Genomic DNA, 21,634 nt, shown 5'->3' on the forward strand with positions numbered 1-21,634 from the left:
TTTTTGCAATAAACGCGTTTTTACTCGTTACTCATTGAGTATTTTTATTTATTCGACCTCTCTGCTTTGTATTTCTAGGAAATCAATCGTTGAAAAAATGGCGCACAACTCAAATTAAATTTATTATTTTTGAATATTTACACAGTAAATAAATGCGCAAAATTGGTCGGGACGTGCAACTTGTAAAACCCGTCCTCGCCGCCTGACCTCAGCAACTCTCTCACAATATCCATCCTGGTAATTTTTTTCGAAACTGTTATTTTCCGACTCTCGCGCCCTATACTCTTAGTTTTGAGATTAAATTTCCTCGCGGCCCTGAAACCACACTTGGGAATAAATAAAACTACGGATAAATAACCCACTTGTGGATGAAAACGCGCTCCTCCTTTGTAAAATCTGAGTCAAAAACTAGCGTTAACAAACTGGACGATTTGGCAAAATTCCCCAATTTCTCTGTGATTTGTTTCGTTAAATTCGTGGTCCCCAAGCCCTGTCTGTTGACATTTTCGTAAACTGTGATCGAGTCAGGATTGCCCTGTTCCTGGGCCCCCAGTCCGCCCCCCGACCACCCCATTTTGGCCATTATCTTGTACGCCGTGCTGTCGGCAAAGGCAGTGGGGGCTGCCACACTCGGGGCCTCCTTTTCGTGCAAATTATCCTTAGTTACGTTAACATACTCACTTTTCTAAAATTATAGTAAAGACAAAGGAACTACAACAAAATCCAATACCCTTGTTATGAAAAAGCACGTCTCTTTTAGCTTATTCAACGCTTGATCAGCTATCCCTTTGCGCGCCTCTTGTATATTATCAAATTGTCCTTTCGCAAACTCCTCGCCGTTTATGAGCAATTCAAAACCGTTTCTGCAAAAAAACGTGCAAACACTCATTTTTTCAACAATTGGTCGTACATCTCAGATTCAGATTTGACGACGTTTAGGGGCAAGTTCATGTAAGTAGCCGCGTTTTGGAGCATAACATAAGGGCTTGTGCCAGTTGCTGGTAGGGTTATAACAAATTTACCGTACGGCCCTTCTGACACTGCATTTATAAGCCTTGAGATTGCTTCTTCACGGTTGGGCCCCCCTTTGGCCACTTTTTCAAGCACGTCCGGTTTTTTTTCGCTTAATTTGCGTTTCAAATTTGTTGCCATTTCAAAAAAATGTGGTTATGTTATTGTGACTAGAGTGGCACCACTATCGCTAATTAAAAATAAAAATAATTAAATTAACCGAACGGACCAATTACTGACTCGTTTTATTTAATTATTTATTGTATGATTTGTTTGAACATCGCCAAAAAGACAAGTATACAAGCCATTCGACATAAATAAATAAAATTCATTTCAAGTGGGACACTAGCGCCACTGTGGTGTAGTGTAGTTTCCTGTGTCGGATTTGTGGTTAGGTTATCCTTTAGTTAAATTAATTTCAATTGCTTGTGATTAAGTGTCCTTCGTAACAAAATGGCAGAAATCGGCCCCATCCAATACTTCATCTGCGGGGGCTTCGGCGGCATTTGCACCGTGGTGGTGGGCCACCCCCTGGACACCATCAAGGTGAGTGCCCCCACGTTGTCGGCCCAGCTCACCCCCGTTTCAGGTGCGCTTGCAAACCATGCCCATCCCCAAGCCGGGCGAGAAGCCCCTCTATTCGGGCACCCTCGACTGCCTCAAAACCACCGTTCGCAACGAGGGCATCCGCGGCTTGTACAAGGGCATGGGGGCGCCATTGCTGGGCGTAGCGCCCATTTTCGCCATTTCGTTCATGGGCTACGGCGTCGGGAAGAAGATTTTCGGACCGGGGGACGGCCAACACTACAGCTATTTGCAATATTTCACGGCTGGGGCCTTCTCAGGGATTTTCACCACGACGATCATGGCCCCCGGCGAGCGGATCAAGTGCCTGCTGCAGATACAGCAAGCCTCGACGGGGCCCAAGACCTACAGCGGCCCCGTGGACGTGGTCAAGAAGCTGTACAAGGAGGGGGGCATCAGGAGCATCTACAGGGGCTCGGGGGCCACGCTGCTTCGAGGTAAGGGTTTTATTCGAAAATTACAAAAGGCGGTAAAGTTACATAATTAATGCGATTAAAGTGGTGTCTCAAATTAAAATGTTGTTGTCCATCTGGTGGTGTTTTTTCGGCTTCCGAAGCTTGCGCAATTTCGGCGGTAAGACGTTCAAGTCATTGCTTTCGTTGCTCACACTTGGGTTATGCGAGCCATGTTTGAGGATTTTGTTACGTAACAGTTCGTGTTTTCTGATTTTTGGTTTGTATTCGCGACATTTTAGTAAACGTTTCATGGCGTGGAAAACACTCCAGTTGATATATTGTTTGGGGTGCGCACATTTAGGGCTCACCTTGTTGTCGTAAACGTATTTAAAAGTAAATCGGTTGTCTTGAGGACACCCGACGCCTTTATCATGCGTGAAGTCGCACGTTTTTACAATTTTTTGTTTAATTCGGTTGATTATCATTGGTTTCCATTCGCTCATTTCGCAGGAACAGTGCCAGGGATTGTCGTTCAAACGGATCATTTTCGGGTGAATTTTCGCGAAGATGTTTTGCGGCAATTTGCCTAATTTATTCCCGTTCAAGTAAATTTCTTTGATGTTTATTAACTGGTCGAAAACGCCCGGTGGTAAATGCTCTAGTTCGTTTTTCGACAAGTCCAAAATTTCCAAATTTTCTAAACCGATGAACGCATCCATTGAGACATTCCGTAGTTTACAGTTGCTCAAAATTAATTTTTTCAACTTGTAAACGTCCAAAAACGTGTCAAATTCTATCTCGGTGATGTTGCCCGTCAAAGTCAGGTCGTTCAGACTTGGCATTCCGACGAATAAGTCGCGTTTAAGCCGCCGGATGTTTAGATTATTCAAAGTCAAAGCTTTGAGGAGGTTTAGCCCCAAAAACGAGTTTGTCATCAGCGATAAATTAACATCGTCGCTACCAATTATGAGCGAATCCGTCGTATTCATGACTTCGAAAGTGTTGGGGAAAATGACCGTAATCGGGTTATTACCAAAATCGGCGAGTTTTAATTTGGGGAACGGAGGGAACGACAGTTCCGACAATTGCGAGAAGTTGTTATGCGATAAATCCAAAAACTCCAACTCCAGAAGCCCCGCCAGGTCCGTTATTTGAATATCGAGCAAGTTGTTGCGCGCAAGCGACAACGTTTTTAAGTTTGGCGTGCCATAAAACGCAAAGGGGGGAATAAACCTGAGATTGTTTTTATCCAAAATTAGGTATTGTAAGTTGTTCAAACCGTCAAACATGGCCCAGTGGACGTTGTTGAGCTCGCAGTGCGTGATCCTCAGCAAGTGCAGGTTCTTAAAGCCGATAAAAAGCGGGACTTTGTTTTCGTCATCCTGCAGTTTGTATTTCTCATAGGGGAGGATTTCCTCGTTGGTGCCTTGCTGCACCATCGTGAGGGGGTGTCCCTTCGAGTCGACTTTCTGCACGTATTCGAACGTCTGCACGTCGTTGAATTCTTTGACGAAGTTTTGAATTTGCAATTTCGAGTTTTTGATTTGGATGTTCTCGAGGTTCATGTATTTCAGGTCGGGGAGGGGCGAATCGATTTCGCTGATTAGACTAGTGTTTGTCATTTTGTTAAGTAGGTTGGGCCCGAGCAGCTCCAAACTGAGCAAGTGTTTGAATTTGCTCAAATAACTGAACTTGATTGTTTTACTGCCCGTGTTGAAGCCTTGGATCAGGGTTAAAGTCTCCAAGTCGGGGGGGAGTTTTGCGATCAGGTCCAAGGGTTCAACCTCCGATTGCAAAATGCAAATTGCGGAACGCACGATCGGTTTGTCGTCGAGCAGTTCCGACTCCAAGTTATCGTCATAAAGCACCTATTGTTTCGGTTGTTAACGGTTCGATTTAATTCGCTACTTACGTCGTTGAATTCCACCGAGTTGACTTCGTGCGAGCTTTGCTTCTTCTTGCTGGTGTGCATGAAGCGGTAAATCGCGGTTTCGGTCAAATGCTCCAGCTTGCAAGTGCACGAAAATGGACAGTTTTCGTTCTTCTCCCAAATTTCCAAACTCTGGGCCAAATCGGTCAATTTCATTCAAGTACAAGCGCAATACTTACGAAAATTGGGCTAATTAACACAAACAAACTTATTACGTACATTTTGACGAGTCAACTATTGAAGTGGAAGCTAATTTAATTGATACTGTCCAGGAAGTCCTCCCCCGCGTGTTTCCTCCTTTATCTGCTCTTATCGCAACGTGAAGAAAAATTAAGTAACGTCCAAAAATGCCAATAACTCATTTCAGACATTCCGGCCAGTGGCATGTATTTCCTGACTTACGAGGCGATCAAAGACTACATTACTGACCACGGGAAGGAGTCTCCGAGCATTTTGGGGACGATTTTTGCCGGCGGGGCTGCCGGGATTGCGAACTGGGCTGTGGGTATGCCCCCCGACGTGCTGAAAAGCCGCCTTCAGACCGGTATGGTTTTGATTTATTTAAACGTAAAAAAACTTGTAATAAAATTTCAGCGCCTGAGGGAACGTACCCCAATGGAATTCGCGATGTGTTTAAAAAACTGATGCTGACTGAAGGGCCGGGGGCCCTGTACAAGGGCATAACCCCGGTCTTGTTGCGTGCATTCCCAGCCAATGCCGCGTGTTTCGTTGGGTTTGAGCTATGCAAGACCTTTTTGGCGTATCTGTCAAAGGCGTCGCCTGTTTAATTACACTCGAAGCGAGTATTGACTGCATTCTTGTCTACCGTTCTAGTTAGTTCATTATTTTGTTGTGGGATGTTTTGTGTTCAAAGTTGCTATTTTATAAAATGTTACTTGTGGTGAATGCGCCACGATAAGACGTGATATGATTAATAAATATATTTTAATAGTTTTCTAATTGATTGTTTTTTTTAAACCCTGAAGAAAAACACCGGAGTAAGTATTAAAACTGTCCCTTTATTAAAACTTTAGACATAGAAACAACGTAACAAAGCTTATATCAGTCCTTTAATTATATAAAGCGGAAAATTCCAATAAATAATCTGAAAGTTGTGACTACAGTGCTTTGTTGTCTTCGGCAATTTTGGCTTTGATGTCATCGTAGGACTCGAGGGAGTCCCAGAAGTCGGGGTTCCAGCTCGGGAACACGGAGGTGAAGGCTTCGGGTTCGTGTCCTTGCGCTATGGAAGTCACTGCGGTGTCCTCACGCCCGTATTTCTTCAAATGCATCTAAACGAAGCATATAAAACACTCAAAAAACCAAAAAATTCTTTGTTTTATTCAATACCAAATATCGCTTTATTTTGGTATTCATTCATTGTTAACCCAAAAACGAGCCAAATCGCCTGGGAGTCTTCAACTTCAACGATCTCTCACTTAAACACAAGCAAGGGATAGTATAAATCGTCTTATTTTGGCACATGTTCGTTCAAAAAGTTGATTTTATTGCTTTATTTTGGCACTCGTTTAGTTAAAATATATTAATTTTCGTCTATTTGACGCTTAACAACAATAATAACAAGGATCAGAGGATTTATTCATTTTATTTTATTTATGTAGGAAAATAAGTGAATGTTCATCGTTTCTATACGAATTGCCATGAAATATCAAAAACAGGACTTGGTCCACGCAGTACATTAATTTTGCTCTTGTTTGTTATTAATTCTAAGAAACTAGAAAATTAAAAAAAAATCACATGAAAAGAGAAAAAGGTGAGTTTTTGAGTAAAAATAAAGGTTTAGCCGACTCACCTTGTATATGTAACACGTAAGTTAAAAAAATATTTAAAGCCAGAACGTTATTTTGGCATTTGTTTCGTTGATTTACAGCAATTTCTCGTTTAAAAATACGCGAAATCACCTGGGACTCACATAGTCGTGTTTTTTCGATTTTTGCTTCCAGTTTGCAATTATTGACCATTAACTTTGAATAAAATAGAACGGAGACAAAATCAATAGTTACCTTTGCAAGGTCGTTCGCTTTGGCCTTCTCCTTGACACTGGCCCCGTTTCCGATCCAAACAAAAAGATCCTTCCCAACATCCAACAGCATGACATCGTCCTCATTCAAATCGCTTTGCTCGAAATCGATAATTTCCTCAACTTCGAATTTGTTGGTCTTCGCCTTAATTTCGGCGTGGAAAAGACGCGTTTCGAACGAATTGTATTTCTCAGTACTCGGGGACCGGATAAGTCTAGTATGTAGTTCGTTCCGGTTCCTCCAAGACTGGAAATACTGTGTAAAAGCCGTAGGTTCTGCCCCTTCAACGATTCTCTGGACGTGCGTCCAGGCCGGGTATTTTTTCGACGTGAGGAAGTTCTGGGCCTTGACCATAGCTTCCTGTTTCTCCTTGTTGTTGCATTTCTTGCCAATCCAAACGAAAATGTTGGAGTCGGAGCTGTCGAGGATGAAACAGTCGTTGCCATCAAGCAGCGACTGCTGGAGCGGCTTCTGGGCAACAAGATCCACCTTGAGGCTGCCACTGTTAAAATAATAATAATAATAGGTCTATTGGGCCAACAGAATTTACAAGATCACAATAAACATTTATAAAGCATTACCAGAAGGGCCCCTTGAGAACCTTTGTTTAAAGTAAAAAAATTAAAAACAAAATACTACAACAATAAGAACTGATTTCTGTTAATTATTTGTACGGTAAAAAATGCAACTAAAATTAATTATACGAAACTGTTTTTTAATTGTCACGTTATTATTTTGCAAGGAAACCTTTTACTGTAAGAAAACATATTAAACAGCACTCCTTGTATAGAGTAAAAATTTAATTAATCTTCAGTTTTTTCATTAATTTGCAATGATAACTTAATTTAAATGAAATAAAAAAATTTTAGTCACATTTTAAATGATGTTTATCGTTGTTCGTTATCTACCTGTTGTCCGAAACGCGGTATAGCGACACCACGCGCTCCTGATTCGACTCGAACTGGGCGTCGTCACCCCCTGCGGACTCATCGGGAACGCTGGCGGCGCTGCCGCTCCCCAAAGCGCTGAAAAACTCGGCGAAATCGTGATCGGGGCTGTACTCGTCGATGATGTTGACTTTGGCCTTGCCGGCGTGGTCCTGGTCGCGGATTTGGTTGGCGGCCGAGATGGCCTTTAGCCGCTCAACTCGCTTGCTTTTGGCCCCAACGTACACGTAGATATCGCGGCCTACGTCGAGGATAAAGCAGTCGCCTTTGTTCATCGAGCTGACGACGGGGTCCACTTGCTTCACGCGGATGTTGCGAGAGCCTTTGACTTGGAACAGGCGCTTTTCGAACGCGTTGGGGTCCACGTGGGTGAAGCCGGAGGCGACGCCTCCGGGGAGGTAGCGGACGCCGTTTTTGAAATATGACAGGAATAATTGGGATTCGTGCTCTTGCGTTTCCCGGTATTGGATTGGAACGCCGCCAAGTTGGTCATCGAGTTGGACTGCGAAGATTGCAGCCGAACCCGCCTCATCCTAAATTGATACAATCACTACGGACCCGAAAAATTCACCAAATCCCTGCATTCCAACTTTTTTGTTTTTTTTTTTTCGTAATGTTAATGCTTGCATTACAATACGCGCTATCGCTGTGACATAATTGCTTTTCTTTTGTAGAAAAATTACTTTTCTTTTTCCTGTGTCGTTACAAATTAGTGGCAACTAAATTGTTTTCTTTTTTCAAACTTCAGAATTTAATTTTTCGTGGTTTCATATTAATACAAATTATCACGTGGACTACTAAACGTGATAGAAATCATAGTTTGATACACAAATAACATTAAAGCGCCTTACAAATGCTTGCATATTTTTTATTTGTATTTGTATTTCGTCGAATGTCTCCAAAACGACGAATCGCAGACCAAAAATGGAAACAGATTCGGAATCCTCAGACAATTTTACGTCAAAGTGCCATGCTTTTGACCTAAATTTTCAGTTATTGTAATCTTGACGATTTTTTTTATGGGAGTAGATAAGTAAAAATTCGGACAAAGTTGTTTTATTCCTACTAGTTGTACAATTTTGACTCTATTGCCACAAAACTTCCTCTGAAATAGATGATTAACTAGTAAAAAGGACTGCAAGGCGTTTGAGTCAACTTCCATTTTTTTTTATTTTATTCATTATTCGTATATTGGGAAAATTTAAATCGACGTTATTGCGTCTAATAACTCCAAAACTAGGAATTGTAGAACACAGAAGGGGACAGATTCGGAATTCGCAGACAATTTTACTTCAAACAGGCACATCTTCGGCGTAAATTTTTGGTTTTTGTGATCGTAATGATTTTTTTTATAAGTAGGTAAGTAAAAATTCTGGCAAAGTTGTTTTATTCGGATTATTCGCACAATTTTGACTTAATTGCTACATAATTTTGCCAAGAAACTGATGGTTAACTCGTAAAAAGGGCTACGAGTCGTTTTACATCAATTTATATTTGTTATTTACTTTTGATAAAATTAAAAAATATTTGGAAAAATTAAAATCGACAGTACTTAGTCCAGTATCTTCAAAACGACGAGTCGTAGAACAAAAATAGAGACAGATTTGGAATTCCCAGTCAATTTTACGTTATACAGGCGTACCTTTGAGATAAGTTTTCGGTTATTGTGCTCTTGATTGTGCAAAATACTGTTTGTCTTCAAGTAACCGTCACGTCAGATAGCGCACACTTAAAAATAAAAAAAATTGCAAAAAATGATTTAAAGAAAATAAAAAATTTTTTGAGTTGGAATCTGGGATTTGGCGAGAACTGAGGCATACCTGACTGGTCTGCGAGCCTAGCCAATAGTGTATATCCCATGATTTTTCGCCCCGTTTATTGATTTTCGTCTGCAAATGACTCGTTAATTGCTTTCCCGATAAAATCAACCACTTACACTTAGGACAATGTAGGAGTCTCCTGAGTAGAATTTCCCGTATTCGTTTTTGGGGTAAGCTACCGGTTTGAAGTTCTTGAAATAGAGAATACGGTAATTAGTTTACGTTACGCAAAATGACCTTAGTGATTCATGGGTAATTCTACAGCCTTGAATTGGTTCAAATATTAAAATTCCGCGTTAAAACCATTTTTCAACACCGAAAGCTAATCGAATAAAACTGTCAAAACTATGGATGGGAAAGAGCGGACATTTATTTTCTTTCAAGTTATTTTTAACTGATGTAAACCAAATCGTTTTATTAACTCGCTGTGTCTAAATAATTGTATTTATGGGTTTTAACACGGAGAAAGTTTCGATGGCACAATAGATAATTCGCGTTTGCAGGTGATAACAGTTATCAGGTTTACGCAACGTAAAATCAAAGTTTGAGAGTTTTTGAAAATACAGCGAAACGCACAATAATAATTATCTTCAAACCCCGGTTTCCGCTCCAGGGCGATAAAATTAAAATGATTTGTGGGCTCTAAAACACACTCTGATTAATTTCGAAGTTTAAGACATGACTGAAGATGCTAAAAATATGTTTACGAGGGATTCTTACTCCAAAACAATTTTAATTTAATTAGGGAGCTATTTCGGCGAAATCTCGGTTAGAATCTCACGCGAAAAACAATCCTCATCGAAAATGATGCAAGTTTTTATCTAGGTACTTTAAGTACTTCGACCAAAATCGAGGCAATAACAATTCGCAAATGCTGCAATTAAACCCTAAAAATAGCTATCACGACACGTATTGATTTTTTTATCGGGCCCGAAAAAAATATTTTTTAGCAAAATGCCAATGAAAAAATTACCTCAATCCTCCAAATTTGAATTCCGGCGTTTTGACCGGCATTTGCAAATGCGGGCTCCATAACTGTTGCTTGTTTTTTGGCTGGGTTTGTTGCAATCGATGGTGATGCTGGTCTTTTACCGCCGACTGTTGCCGCCGAACAACTCAGACAACAAACTAGTAGTAAAACCGCTGTTGCTATATAAACATTTTGAGGCGACGAAACGCGAAAGTTTTTGCGCAAGCGCATCGCTGGAAAAAATACCATTTTCGGTTAATTAAGGGAAAAACGAAAGCTCCAACTTTGGAAAAATTTCAACAACTTAGCCCTAGTGGAAACAAGCCATCGAAACCACGCGAGAAGTTTCCAGTTATTCATATTTGAAAAACATTTCTGTTATTACGCTCCGAAATAACAGAAATAAATCTTTGCACTAGTTATTTTTAACACATTGTAGTGCAATGACATTACTTCATTCCTAAAAAAATGATTCGCCATTCGGGATTTTATTCAAAAAATCATCGTTCCGAGAAAATTCCTTATCAATCACTCTAATAAAGTAATAAACAATTTGTGCGATCGCAGATAAGTTTTCCAACTAGCTGTGGGCCATTTCGACACCCCAATGGGTGCTTTAATAAAAAACTTGATTTTTGACCATTTTATTATATAATTATTACTGACGAAAATAGTACATAAGGTGCTTGTGTTACTTTACTTTTTTTCATGTGTTTTGATCATTGTTTTTTCGTAAAATATTTCACGACCAAATACAATTGTGAAAAAACGTGTACTTTTTTTTTGGTGTAAATTTGTGTAATCGGGCCGAGTTTGCGGTAGCAGGTGATAAAATTTGCCTGATTACATAACACGGGCTGCAACACAAATTAAACTGATAATTGGCTTATCATTGATAAGATTTCTGTGCTTCATTGCCACAGATCGATTCGATTTCATTATGAAAATCTCCAAATTTGAAATATTTACAAGATTAGATCTCCTGTAATTCAATGATTCAATTCGAGCTTGCGTCAGCGTTCAGCAAAACAAACTCGAGTTCGAATCGTTAAGTAGCGACCGAAATTTTTCTAACACGCGTTGTAAAATAATTAAGGTTTATTTTCGTTATCTTAGAGCGACAAATGTGTTTATCTGATAAGAGCTTTATTAAAACGACTCAAAAACCAAACTTACTTAATTTTGTGGAAAATGAAAACACAAACACTGAGCGATTTGTTCGAGAGTCGAGATCTCACTATTTGCATTAACAAATGGACTTATTCTTATAGCACTGACCCATTGTGTGGAAGGTCATCGTGTTATGTTGCCAGATAAACGAATCGAAGAAAGTAATTTTAAGTCGTGTCATTTCTCGGAACAAGTGGCTGCGGAAAAAATATTATTGTGCGAAACGATTTTTTTGGTGTGTTCCCGGGTGATAAGCGTTTAACTCGTAATCAATAACGAGAATTAAAGCAGACATTTAATCACAGTTTGTATTGATTTTTCTGACATTACTTGGCATTTGGCAAACAAAAACAACAAACTCAATCGGGTGAGCAGGGCAAAAAAGACGTTCAAAAACAAAATTTTATTAAGAAACAAACAAAAAATACTGTTAGGCATTCGTGACTTTGGTTTACTCGGTGCTATCCTGAAAACAATGATTAGTCAAAAAAAAAACAAAAAAAAACACTCACTCGAGTATAAATAGAAACAGATCTCTTGCTGCCATAGAGCGGTATATCTAAATAAGGGAACGTCCTGACTCGTCTTTTGCACAAATAAACCGCAATAATCACAGCTAGGACAAGCAGGAGGGTTGACACACCCCCTGCTATGGCAGCAGTGGGGTCAGAAGCCACTATTTCTCGCTTCAGCAAGGAACAAGCTTCAGGTAAGTCGTACGAAATCACGGATTTGCATTCGGCATCCTGTGAAATACGCGCACCGGTTCTGGTGCGATTGCATTTCAAGAGAACTTCAAATTCGTAATTGCCTGAAAAGTCGTCACACTCAACCCCCAAATAGGACAGTGTGACAAACTGTGACGTGTAATTGAACGCCACTTTTGGGCAAATCTGGGGGACCACCCCGAGCCCATTTTTACAAAAAAGGCCGCTGCAAAGCGCGCTAGTCTGGTCGAAATTAATTTGGAATTTTTGCAAAATCTGCAACAATTTTTATCAGACAAATTGTCACCGAGAGATTGGCTTCGTACGTCCTCCGCTTTGAGTTTAATCAAATTAAACTCGTACCCTGTGTTGCCGTTAACGACTGTGCAATTGGTTTCCAACTTTTGCAGCGCTGAGGTTGTTGTATGGTGGCTTAGGCAAACGGCGTGTGTCTTGAGAGTCATGTTTAAGACACAGTTTTCGAACGCTGTTTGCTCGAAATGACTGTCTTTGTCCGAACATTCCAATTTAAAAATGACTTTGGTAAGAGGCGTCGCGTTTGCACACTTTTCGTACAGATCCAAAATCACGAACGAGTTTCGGTTCGTAATCACATAGTCGCGTCTGAGGCGATTTGTTTTATTCGAATCTAAAACACGGCTCAGATTTAGATGTTTACAAACCGCGACTTACTGGAAATTGTTGTGTAAAAGTCTTTACACAAGTCAAATTCGTATTTACTCGAGATTCCATCGATGTCTAATCTGACAATTTTGTTTTTTATTTGGTTTAGGTCAAATCTAAAAGAGACACAATTGTTATCTGGAGTTTTTATTATTGTGGTAAAAAGTAAGCAAAGTACACAACAAATCGTGCCATTTTGTCCTTAGTTGCAAGAGCTACAAAAAAATTAATAGATAGTGGCGTGTGAAAGGCACTAAAGTTGGGTTTTTACCACCATGTGGAGCAAAATGACGAACTTTTTTGTTTTTTCTTCGTATTTCGTCGGAACAAAAAGTAAACATACGTAAATAAAACGAAAAGAAAAATATAAATATTTGTTTAAGTTCAAGCAATTCTGGATGATTTAGCTCATTCCGGAGATTGAAATTTACATATTTGCGAAAAAATTATAATTTCAGCGATATTTAACTAATTTTTTAATATTTTTCTCACAGTGTTGTCGCTCAGAACCATATGAGTGTAAAAAACAACTTTAGTGTAGGGTGTTTATCTACAAGGTGAGTCTTGAAGTATTTTTTACTGTGTCATGAACTGTATACACTATTTTTTCTACAATGTGACCAAATATAATAAAAATATTTTTTTAATGACAGAATTATTTCTAGATGTCAAAGGCTCTAGGTAATGTAATAATTGCTGTTAGTTACATTTCTATTGGTCACACTTGGTCACGTTGCAGCCATGGCGTGTTCTGATTGGTCACAAATTTGTATCTTAATGCATATCATTAAACTACAGGTCACAAACGTTTAATGAACCAACTAGAAAAATACTGTATATTTTTCCCTATGAAAGTGAATTTTGGGTATTATAGCGGGTGATTCAGTTTGATATTACGGGGCCGTTCTATCTACAACAGTGGACGAAAGTGTCAATTGTCATTTAAAAAAGTCAAAAAATTGATTTCAAAATGTAGCATAAAAAATAAAATGCCCTGTTCGATAATAACAAAGATATGAATTTTGTTCATATGTGTTACTTTTGTCTATATTTAAAAAAAATATATTAATTTAAATCAAAAAGCTAACAACAAAAACAATTAATTATTATGAACTTTTTTTTCTAATTTAAGAAAAAATATTTTTTGGGGTACCCCTCGTAGATTACAATCAAGTCCAACCTTTCTTGATTCGAATAACTTCAATTAGAAGTTAATTCATTAATTAATTTTAATCATAAATAATTGTTGGAAAATTTTAATAAAAAATCAAGCATAGGTAAAACAATTGACTCACCTTGTATATTTTGTTATACAACGAGTTTAAAAAAATCGGTGCAATAAATGGTTCGGGTTATGGGGTTCCACTCTATTTTGGCACACGATACTTACGTTAAACCTGGCTGGTGTCCCACTGTACAATTTCTGATTTGGGGACAAGCTTGGGGAGTCTCCCATATGAAATTGTACACACAGGACTCTTTCGAAACAAATCGTGGCAAAACCTACAATAAAAAATTAAAACAAATCTTTTAATTTTAACCGATCGAAATACATTTGTTTTGGAGCACTTAAAACGCATCACTGATTTAAAGTAACCAACTTCGCGGCAAAACTCCCCCATTGGGGCCTCCAGTATGAGAGAATTGTTCAGTAAGCGTGGGCCTGAGACTCCGCCCAGTGACACGTACCTGTAATGTTCTCATAAAGACAATATTATTTTATTTGCAAACTCACTGGTTTTTAATGTTGAGTGCTGTGGTGTTCCGGTAACAAAACATTGTAGTGCCCCTACAAAGGGCCCCCGAGCCCGTGATAATGGGACCACAAACATTGAAAATAATTTCGGTACCTTGCCCCCCCGGAATGACATAATTTTTATTTTTTAAGACAAGAGGAGACAAGTCGTACGTGAAATTCCCAGAATGGTACACACATTCGGGGAAAACCCCTTGTGCAATGCACGCCAATGGCGTAAAAACTGTCAAATTGTACTTGCGGCTATCTTCAGTCTGAAAAAATATATGAAAGGCGAGGGAAATACACAATTTTGCACCAACCACTTGCAAATCAGGGGGTGAGCTTTGGTACCTGCAGACCAAATTAACGAAAATTTCGGCCCGATTTTCGCCGGAAAATTGCATAAACAGGCGGCCGTTTTCGCTGATAACTTCACGCGTGTCCCAGCCTAGCACACTTTCTTTTTGGCCCGTTTTGAGGCAAAAGCTGGCGTTTTTGTGGCCGTTGCAAGGCTCGTGTATCGGTCCGCATAAATTATAAATTAATTTTGAGTTGGTTGAGGGTGACAAAGGGTAAATTCGATCGGTGTCACTGTGTAGGTTTTTCAAGTTTCGGTTGGACACCCTGTCCTTGACGTAGCAATTTTGACTTTTGTAATACTAAAAGTGAAAATTAAAAATTGGGATTGAATTGCGCATAATTACATCAAGGGGGCACGCGTGGGGCGTCTCCCACTGCAAAAACATGACGCAATTTTCGATGTGTTTGAATTGTGGCCCTTTTTCGGTTTTTGAACATTTGAATTCGACTTCGGTACTGTAGGTACGTGTGGTGTTTTCCGTGCAAGTGGAGCCCGACTCGAATCGGGCCCTTAGTGAGTCGTCCCGGGCTTCGAAAAGTGATAAAATACTGCCCCGATTGACGTATACGTTATCAGTCACGTGGCACACTTGCGAATGTTGGGCTAAAAACAATCAATAATATGGTATGGTTAAGTCAGGTCAGGTCAGGTCAGCTGCTTCTAGGTCAAGAAGGACTACAGCAAATGCACAGAAGATATAAAAAGGCGGACTATTTTACTATTTTTATTGTGCATTTATTATTTTACTGTGTATTTATTATTTTTACTGTGCATTTATTATTTTTACTGGGCATTTACTATTTTTACTGTGCATTTAATATATTTACTGTGCAATTATTATTTTTACTGTGCATTTATTATTTTTACTGTGTATTTACTATTTTCACTGTGCATTTATTATTTTACTGAGCATTTTATTTTCACTGAGTATTTATTATTTTTACTGATCAAAAATACTTGTCGTTTAAATAAAATAGTGTGAGTTTAATTTGTACCCTTAAATAAATATCAAAAATTGGGATGCAATATGACTCCAATCTCAGTTGTTTTCCGAGAATCTTGGGGATTACAGAACATGGAGAAGTCATCAAAACCATGGGAATACCACGGTCGGTGGAATGTGAATATACGATGGCTGATTAAGTGATTACTGATTACAGTTGGTCCATAAAACGTGATATCTCCAAAGCAATCCATAAAAAATTACTCCCAAACGTTTTTGAAAAGAGATATCACTCCGAATAGTGGTCACTTAATTTTTTCATATTGGAAATATGACTACTTACTTAGTAGTCCAAAATTTGAAATAAACTTTTTTTTATTTGTGTAGATAAACTAGATGTGATATACTGAATTCAGGACACAAGAAATATACAAAAACAGCTTTCAAAAACAAAATTTTCATATGACTGCCTGTGTTATCACTGCAGGGACTGATAATTTTGACTTACCGGAGCAGAGATTTGGAGGTTGTTTGAGTGGTCCACAAATGTTGACGAAAATTTTACCATGGGGGGCCCCCGTGACCGCCCACCCGTGTGTCGTATAAAGATTTCTGAGGTCATAATTCAGGTTATCAAGACTTGATAGTTGACAACTGTATGGCAATTTGACACAGCCATACGACGACTCAATTTCGAATCGGTACCGCTTTCCCTGGTTTGCTACTTTTTTATAAACAGGGTTGGCAAGTTCGCTCCCCCAGTTGCATTTAATCAAAACTTCGACAATTCTAGTTTCTAAAAAAGTCAGTTATTGAAATTGGCTCGAAGTGGTTAAATGGATTCACCCCCGCGCTCGCGAAAGCGCCCCCTCGCCTTGAGCTCGTTCTTGCCTTGGTCGTAGACCAGGATTTGCGACTCGATGCTGGCCAGGGGGGTTGTGGAGCCGTCCGGGTTGATTTCGCAAGCGCTGACGCCCCCGGGACAGTTTTTGTTTGAGCCGCAGAGGCTCAAACTGAAGTGCTTTGAGTCCGCGTGCACTTGTACGTTTTTGGGAAAATTCCGAAGGTCGATTAACTCGGACCCTTGGACGGTTTCGGTGCACCTCGGTTGGCAATCGGGGCGCATCATGGTCACCTCGAAATTACACTCACTTTCCGCGTCCTGAGCCATCAGGCGAGGTTTCGGTTTAATTGAATCGGAACAAACGAAGGATATGGAAAGGGTGTAGTTCTGGTCAGAGGTGCAATTTGCGCCGTTTTGCGACATGAGAATTGTGTCCTCGGAGGCTTAAACCAAAATTAGCCGAGTTTCATTTGGGGAATTTAGCTACCTGAACCAAACTCGTGACCTAAATCAATCATCTTATTTGAGTTTTTTAGAAAGAGGCACGAAGACGTCTCATTTTTGCAAACCTCTTGTATTGATCCACATAGCGAAAAATGCAGAATAAAATCCGAAGTATCAATTGTCCACAATTTACTACAAACCGTTCATCATTCGCAGAAAAAGAAACAGTGGGTTACTTACTCCGGCAATGCAATTGTTTTCTTTCCGGTGAATTTAAATTGGCAAAAACCATAACTAGTCGTAAAAATTTGAGGAACTGATGTAACAAGTGACAAAAAGTCGACAACTAAGATTAAAATTATTACCCTTTTTGCCATATTATTTAATTAAGTGGCAAAAACAATTTTTTCGAAACGCTGTAACTAATCCCAAAGATCCGAAACCATATCTCTGGCAGTGTGTAATTTATATATAATTACTAATTAGAAAAGATGAAATGACGTTACTTACGCATTATTTGATGCAATACTTCCGGTTTAAAGCCGTGAAAAAATGCGTCAAAGCTGCAAATAAGGATTAATGTCGAATATGTGGTTCACTGCATGGGGCACGGAATTTGATAAGGCCGCGAAACGAGATGGTTGATGATAAATCACTCACATTTACGTCTAAAAACTTGAGGTTATGTCAAACCCACATGCGAATGTGGGCAACTAGATATACACCGATTTTGAATGGGGGAATCACCCGTTTGGCTTGTCTGCTTTTTCGGAGATCGTCAATAATTAATTGATCATCAAAAGCTTCTACAAGAAGTAAACTGATCTAAACTATTAAATCAACAAGCACAGAATACAGCATACAAAATTGTCCAAAGAAAATCATCCAATGATCTAGGAACATATTTAGGTGTTGGCATCTTATTAACGGAGGATGCGTAAAAACAAGGCATATTGGTAGTTTTTTAGATCTCTTTCGGATATTTACTCTTGGGAAAACACTAAATTTTTAGGTCTCTAACCTGTTTTTTCATGTGCCCAATTTTTGGTGGTCTACTGATATTTGGGTCTTTTGGAGTGAATAAAAATTAATGCTTTATGAAGGGTTTTAGGCCCTTTTCGGTTGTTGACTTTAAGAAAGAAAAATAATATTAATTAATTGAAGCTTGGCCATTACCCATTAATAATCATATTCTGGTGTCTGGAGAAATTATTAATCATTACATAACTAGCAAAAAGTTCATTGTTAATTCGGGAAGTCGGTCATTAATAAATAAAAGCATACACAGTAGAACATAATTTTTTATTAACTTAAATGAACTGGATACAAAACATAGACAAAACTGTTAAATAGCTAAATATTTAAGAGGGGTAAAAATCGGGATTTTTCCTAAGAATCACAAATCCTTCCATGATGGGCGTAAGCGCGATATACTCCTCGGTTGCCAACTCTGCCCTTTCACCGTGCGCTAACAACACGGGCGTTGTATGCGTTTGGAACCCGGTGATAGTTTTGGGTTTCCCGGCCTGTCCCACAACATCAACGGCCTGAAACCAACCCCGTGTAACAACAATCCCTAACACAATTTAACCAACTTACAAGACCCACTCGCACGGGCACCGGAAGCGGGTTAAGATCCTCATCAAATGTTACCAACATGCGGGGCTGCATCGCCGCGGCAAGGGTGTACAACAGATAGTGAGATTTGCCGAGAATGACTACAAATTACGTCGAAATAAAATAACACGGAAAATCACTCAACTTACTGTTTTTCACATCAAGGAAACCAACCAGTGTCGCCATCAGACCGGCGACGGCCACTGGACTCATCAACTGTCGGTCGCTGTGGTACGGACTCAACGTCAACGTTCCCTTGCCTAAATGAGTCAACCCTTGTGCAATTCGCACCATGAATAGATTGTTGGGGTCTTTGGCGTGGAATTGCGCCAACTGGCGCAGCATTGCCGCCAACCGTGCGTTGTTGGTTCCAGCGCCGACTAGGCCCATCGCGAAGATGGCGTTATGGGCGACTTCGGCGTCACTATCGTGTGAGAATTTGCTCAAGGTGTCTAGAATACTCAGTTTGGGGTTTGATACAGATATAAGCCCAAGAGCCAAAGGCACCGCGCGCCGAATCACGGGCTCGCAGTAGCGTAACAAGTGGCCGAAGGTTCGGAACGCCATGTCACTCCCAATGTCCTCACCCATGCTAATCAGGGCTATGCCCAGCACGGCCACGGCTTGTCTCGCCGATAGGTCTTTCTCCTTGTCTTCTTTTTCCTTACTCTTGTCTTTATTTTTATCGCGACTTTCGTCTTTATCGGCCGGTTCGTAGTGCTCGGAGCAGATGTGGAGCAAATGCTGGACTTTGAGCACGTTTCCGGTCCCGGCATAGGCGCAGATGTCGACCATGGTCACAGCCATGGATTTGAACGGTTCTGGGATCACCTCCAAGGCTGCAATTATGGTCTCAATACCCTCCTGTTTGCCCAAATGGCACAGGCCGAGCCCCAGGGGCAAAAACCTAGCGTAGGTGTCTTTCAAATCGGCCTCCGACTTCTCCATCAGTGTTTGCATTATAGCTGTGGTTATTTGACTATTGCCTGAACCTACAGCGATCATACCGCATGCCAAAGCCGCCATGCCTATAACCTCCATGTTGGATTTCGAGTCGGAGAAAACTGGGGTTAGCAGACTCAAAACAGCCTCGCGGTTTGAGCCCACATATGCTAACCCAAGCCCCACTATAGCCCCAATCCTCATGGTATTAGTGTTATGTAGTACATAGTCCGATAATAGTGCTAATGCAGGATCACACTCATTCCGAACCCCACAATTAACAATCCCACAAGCGAGTAAAGCCCCGGATTTAATGTGGTCCTCAGACGAGTACAAGTACTTGTCAATGGGGGTTAACCCCCCGTCCACGTCCCACAGTAGCACCAACCCAAGGGACGCGGTGGCGCTCAACATGCCGTGCTCTTTGTTCTTGTACAACCACTTATTTCCATCTTCCATTAGGAGTTTATCTTGGCCGAAGGCAGCGTTGACGAAACCATTGACGAAACTAGCGGCGAGATTCTGTCGGGCTGAATCGACCTGATTTGAGCCAAACTGAGGTCGTGTGTTTTCCAAATGCGATTTGTAAACATCTTCCGGTGTTTTAGGCTCCATGATATCGAGCTCTCGAGCCAAATTTAAAAAGTGGTTGTTTAAGTGACAATTGGCCATTATTTCGACCAAATCCTCGTATTCGGGTGTGCTCTCGGGAATCTCGATGTAAATCTGTTGCCGGCCGAGCATGAAAGCTAGTTGTTTCTGAACCGTAGAGTCAGGACATGACGTGAAAATTTCTTCGATTAAATTGTGATCGTTGAGTTGCATTGCGAGTCTCAGAGCTTGCGGATACTGTTCGAATTACAAATACAATAAAAAAAATATTTATACTTTTATACACGGCTATTTTATTTATGCAGCCTGTGAAATGGTGCTAATTAAAAAATAACTAATTTCTAATTTTAAAGCCCATGGAATGGAATTTTATGTATTTAATAAAGTCACTTCCATCTCTGTTAAGGTAAATCCTTCAACAACTATTGTTTTTCACCTTTGCAAGTTATGTAATTTTTTATTTAGTATTACTTGACTTAACATTGATTGGCATAAATCAACATAAATCGTACCTGTTCGAAGTTGCGGAACAAAAGCAGCGCCGTTTGTAGCAAAGTCGTGTTCTCAGGATCGGCAACATACGGGACACAACTGATCAAATACAAGCAAACCCTCGGATAAGTATTTTCGTCAACGTAGACCTCCAACAAGTCTAGTCTCTCAATTTCCATCAACAAATCGCAGGCCTCGGCCTCTGCATTGTGCGACATGTTGTACGGGACGATCTGTTTGGCCAACTCGATCAAAACGTCCTTGTCTTTGTCCTCGCAAACGTCGGTCTCTGCCCATTCTGCGGCGATTTCCCCAGCGAGATGACGCACGTATTCGTGCCCCCATTCGCCGATACCGTCCAGCTTCGACGAGAGGCGGTATTTGAGACACTCGCGCCCTTCGCCCATTGTCATGGCCAGGACGGAGATAACGTCAGCACAAACGCTTTTCACGTTAGGGTCACGGATTTTCTCGTAGACGTTTTTCATGGTGCCGTAGTGGGGTTTCATAAATTTGAGGGGTTTGGGGACCGAGGTCATGGATGTGGTGGAGGCCCGGATGTGGTTACCGAGGGCCTGGAGCGCTGGGAGGTACAGATTCTCGTCATTTTCCTGCAAAAAGCGGGCAGGTCTGGGCGTTTTTCTCGGCAAGGTTTAATTAATTACCTGTAAAGTCTCGACGCACAAATTCAATTCCTCCTGCAGTTGCTTGTCTTCTTCGGACTGGAAAAATCAAACAACAAAAATGTAAATCATTCCCTACATAACCACACTTTTGACAAGTGACTAAAACTAGCGTTTTTGCTGGTGTTATGACCCAACAACTAGCAGAGATTAACGCCAAATGTGCCAATAAAAACTTACCAGCTCATTTTTATCTTCTTCGGTGGGTTTTTCTTCTTTTTTCGGGTTTTCTTCTTTCGTATCACCCATCGTAAAAACTACCAACAACAAAATTAATTGAAGCACGATTTAATTTATGATTAAATAGCAACCTTTAAGTTAAACCGCTGCTAAATACTGAGTGTAATTCACTAAAAACACTAATTCAAGAAAATAGCCGAAATATAACGTATTGTGCCAGTCATTACACTTTGGGTCACGTGACGTCAGGTTCGCCAACGTAGCTAATTATAAGTTTCAAAATTTTCAAATAAATTGCCGGGAATTTGTGTAGCCTAGAAAAGTTCACTTACTCTAACAGGGTATAGACAGAAACGCACAAGACAGAACACTTTAGTATCAGAAGAGTGACAGTGCTATTTTATTGTATTGTAGACTAACAAGACCGAATACATTTTCTGATTTTTTTCATGATTTCTTCTAAAAAATATAGCGGATGACTTATGATTATATGATTCTATCCAAAAAATGTAGGAAA

General features: G+C 40.2%; 6 protein-coding genes across 6 annotated transcripts; 1 reads left to right on the top strand and 5 right to left on the bottom strand.

The window, feature by feature from the left end:
• Positions 1-103: 103 nt before the first annotated feature.
• On the bottom strand, positions 104-1,152 carry LOC103314350 (NF-kappa-B-repressing factor). Its single transcript, XM_008200181.3, has 4 exons — positions 911-1,152; positions 731-863; positions 363-685; positions 104-315 (listed from the first exon to the last, which is right to left on the bottom strand). Exons 1-4 carry the CDS (start codon positions 1,150-1,152, stop codon positions 138-140), a joined length of 876 nt encoding a protein of 291 aa, XP_008198403.1. The 3' UTR covers positions 104-137.
• Positions 1,153-1,418: 266 nt separating this feature from the next.
• colt (congested-like trachea) lies at positions 1,419-4,881 on the top strand. The gene is made up of 4 exons (XM_962216.5): positions 1,419-1,557; positions 1,601-2,033; positions 4,289-4,465; positions 4,516-4,881. Exons 1-4 carry the CDS (start codon positions 1,465-1,467, stop codon positions 4,707-4,709), a joined length of 897 nt encoding a protein of 298 aa, XP_967309.1. The 5' UTR covers positions 1,419-1,464; the 3' UTR covers positions 4,710-4,881.
• On the bottom strand, positions 2,028-4,209 carry LOC103314353 (leucine-rich repeats and immunoglobulin-like domains protein 3). The gene is made up of 3 exons (XM_008200184.3): positions 4,101-4,209; positions 3,904-4,053; positions 2,028-3,859 (listed from the first exon to the last, which is right to left on the bottom strand). The coding sequence occupies exons 1-3, from the start codon at positions 4,140-4,142 to the stop codon at positions 2,102-2,104; spliced, it is 1,950 nt and encodes a 649-aa protein (XP_008198406.1). The 5' UTR covers positions 4,143-4,209; the 3' UTR covers positions 2,028-2,101.
• A 39-nt stretch (positions 4,882-4,920) lies between the features above and the next one.
• Gel (Gelsolin) lies at positions 4,921-11,051 on the bottom strand. The gene is made up of 7 exons (XM_962299.3): positions 10,877-11,051; positions 9,704-9,933; positions 8,847-8,921; positions 8,731-8,799; positions 6,872-7,443; positions 5,946-6,465; positions 4,921-5,213 (listed from the first exon to the last, which is right to left on the bottom strand). Exons 2-7 carry the CDS (start codon positions 9,929-9,931, stop codon positions 5,040-5,042), a joined length of 1,638 nt encoding a protein of 545 aa, XP_967392.1. The 5' UTR covers positions 9,932-9,933; positions 10,877-11,051; the 3' UTR covers positions 4,921-5,039.
• A 207-nt stretch (positions 11,052-11,258) lies between these two features.
• Positions 11,259-17,282, bottom strand: Lerp (lysosomal enzyme receptor protein). The gene is made up of 15 exons (XM_064359555.1): positions 17,252-17,282; positions 17,102-17,154; positions 16,832-17,041; positions 16,635-16,783; positions 16,150-16,590; positions 15,812-16,099; positions 14,704-14,963; positions 14,320-14,658; positions 13,997-14,271; positions 13,815-13,950; positions 13,652-13,764; positions 12,271-12,377; positions 11,904-12,226; positions 11,383-11,853; positions 11,259-11,336 (listed from the first exon to the last, which is right to left on the bottom strand). Exons 3-15 carry the CDS (start codon positions 16,966-16,968, stop codon positions 11,322-11,324), a joined length of 3,054 nt encoding a protein of 1,017 aa, XP_064215625.1. The 5' UTR covers positions 16,969-17,041; positions 17,102-17,154; positions 17,252-17,282; the 3' UTR covers positions 11,259-11,321.
• Positions 17,283-17,879: 597 nt separating this feature from the next.
• Rpn1 (Regulatory particle non-ATPase 1) lies at positions 17,880-21,399 on the bottom strand. Its single transcript, XM_962467.4, has 7 exons — positions 21,249-21,399; positions 21,118-21,194; positions 20,920-20,976; positions 20,275-20,865; positions 18,358-19,999; positions 18,191-18,309; positions 17,880-18,138 (listed from the first exon to the last, which is right to left on the bottom strand). Exons 2-7 carry the CDS (start codon positions 21,184-21,186, stop codon positions 17,953-17,955), a joined length of 2,664 nt encoding a protein of 887 aa, XP_967560.1. The 5' UTR covers positions 21,187-21,194; positions 21,249-21,399; the 3' UTR covers positions 17,880-17,952.
• Positions 21,400-21,634: the final 235 nt, after the last annotated feature.

The sequence above is a fragment of the Tribolium castaneum genome, chromosome 10 (genome assembly GCF_031307605.1).
Source record: "Tribolium castaneum strain GA2 chromosome 10, icTriCast1.1, whole genome shotgun sequence".
Taxonomy (NCBI): Eukaryota; Metazoa; Arthropoda; class Insecta; order Coleoptera; family Tenebrionidae; genus Tribolium; species Tribolium castaneum.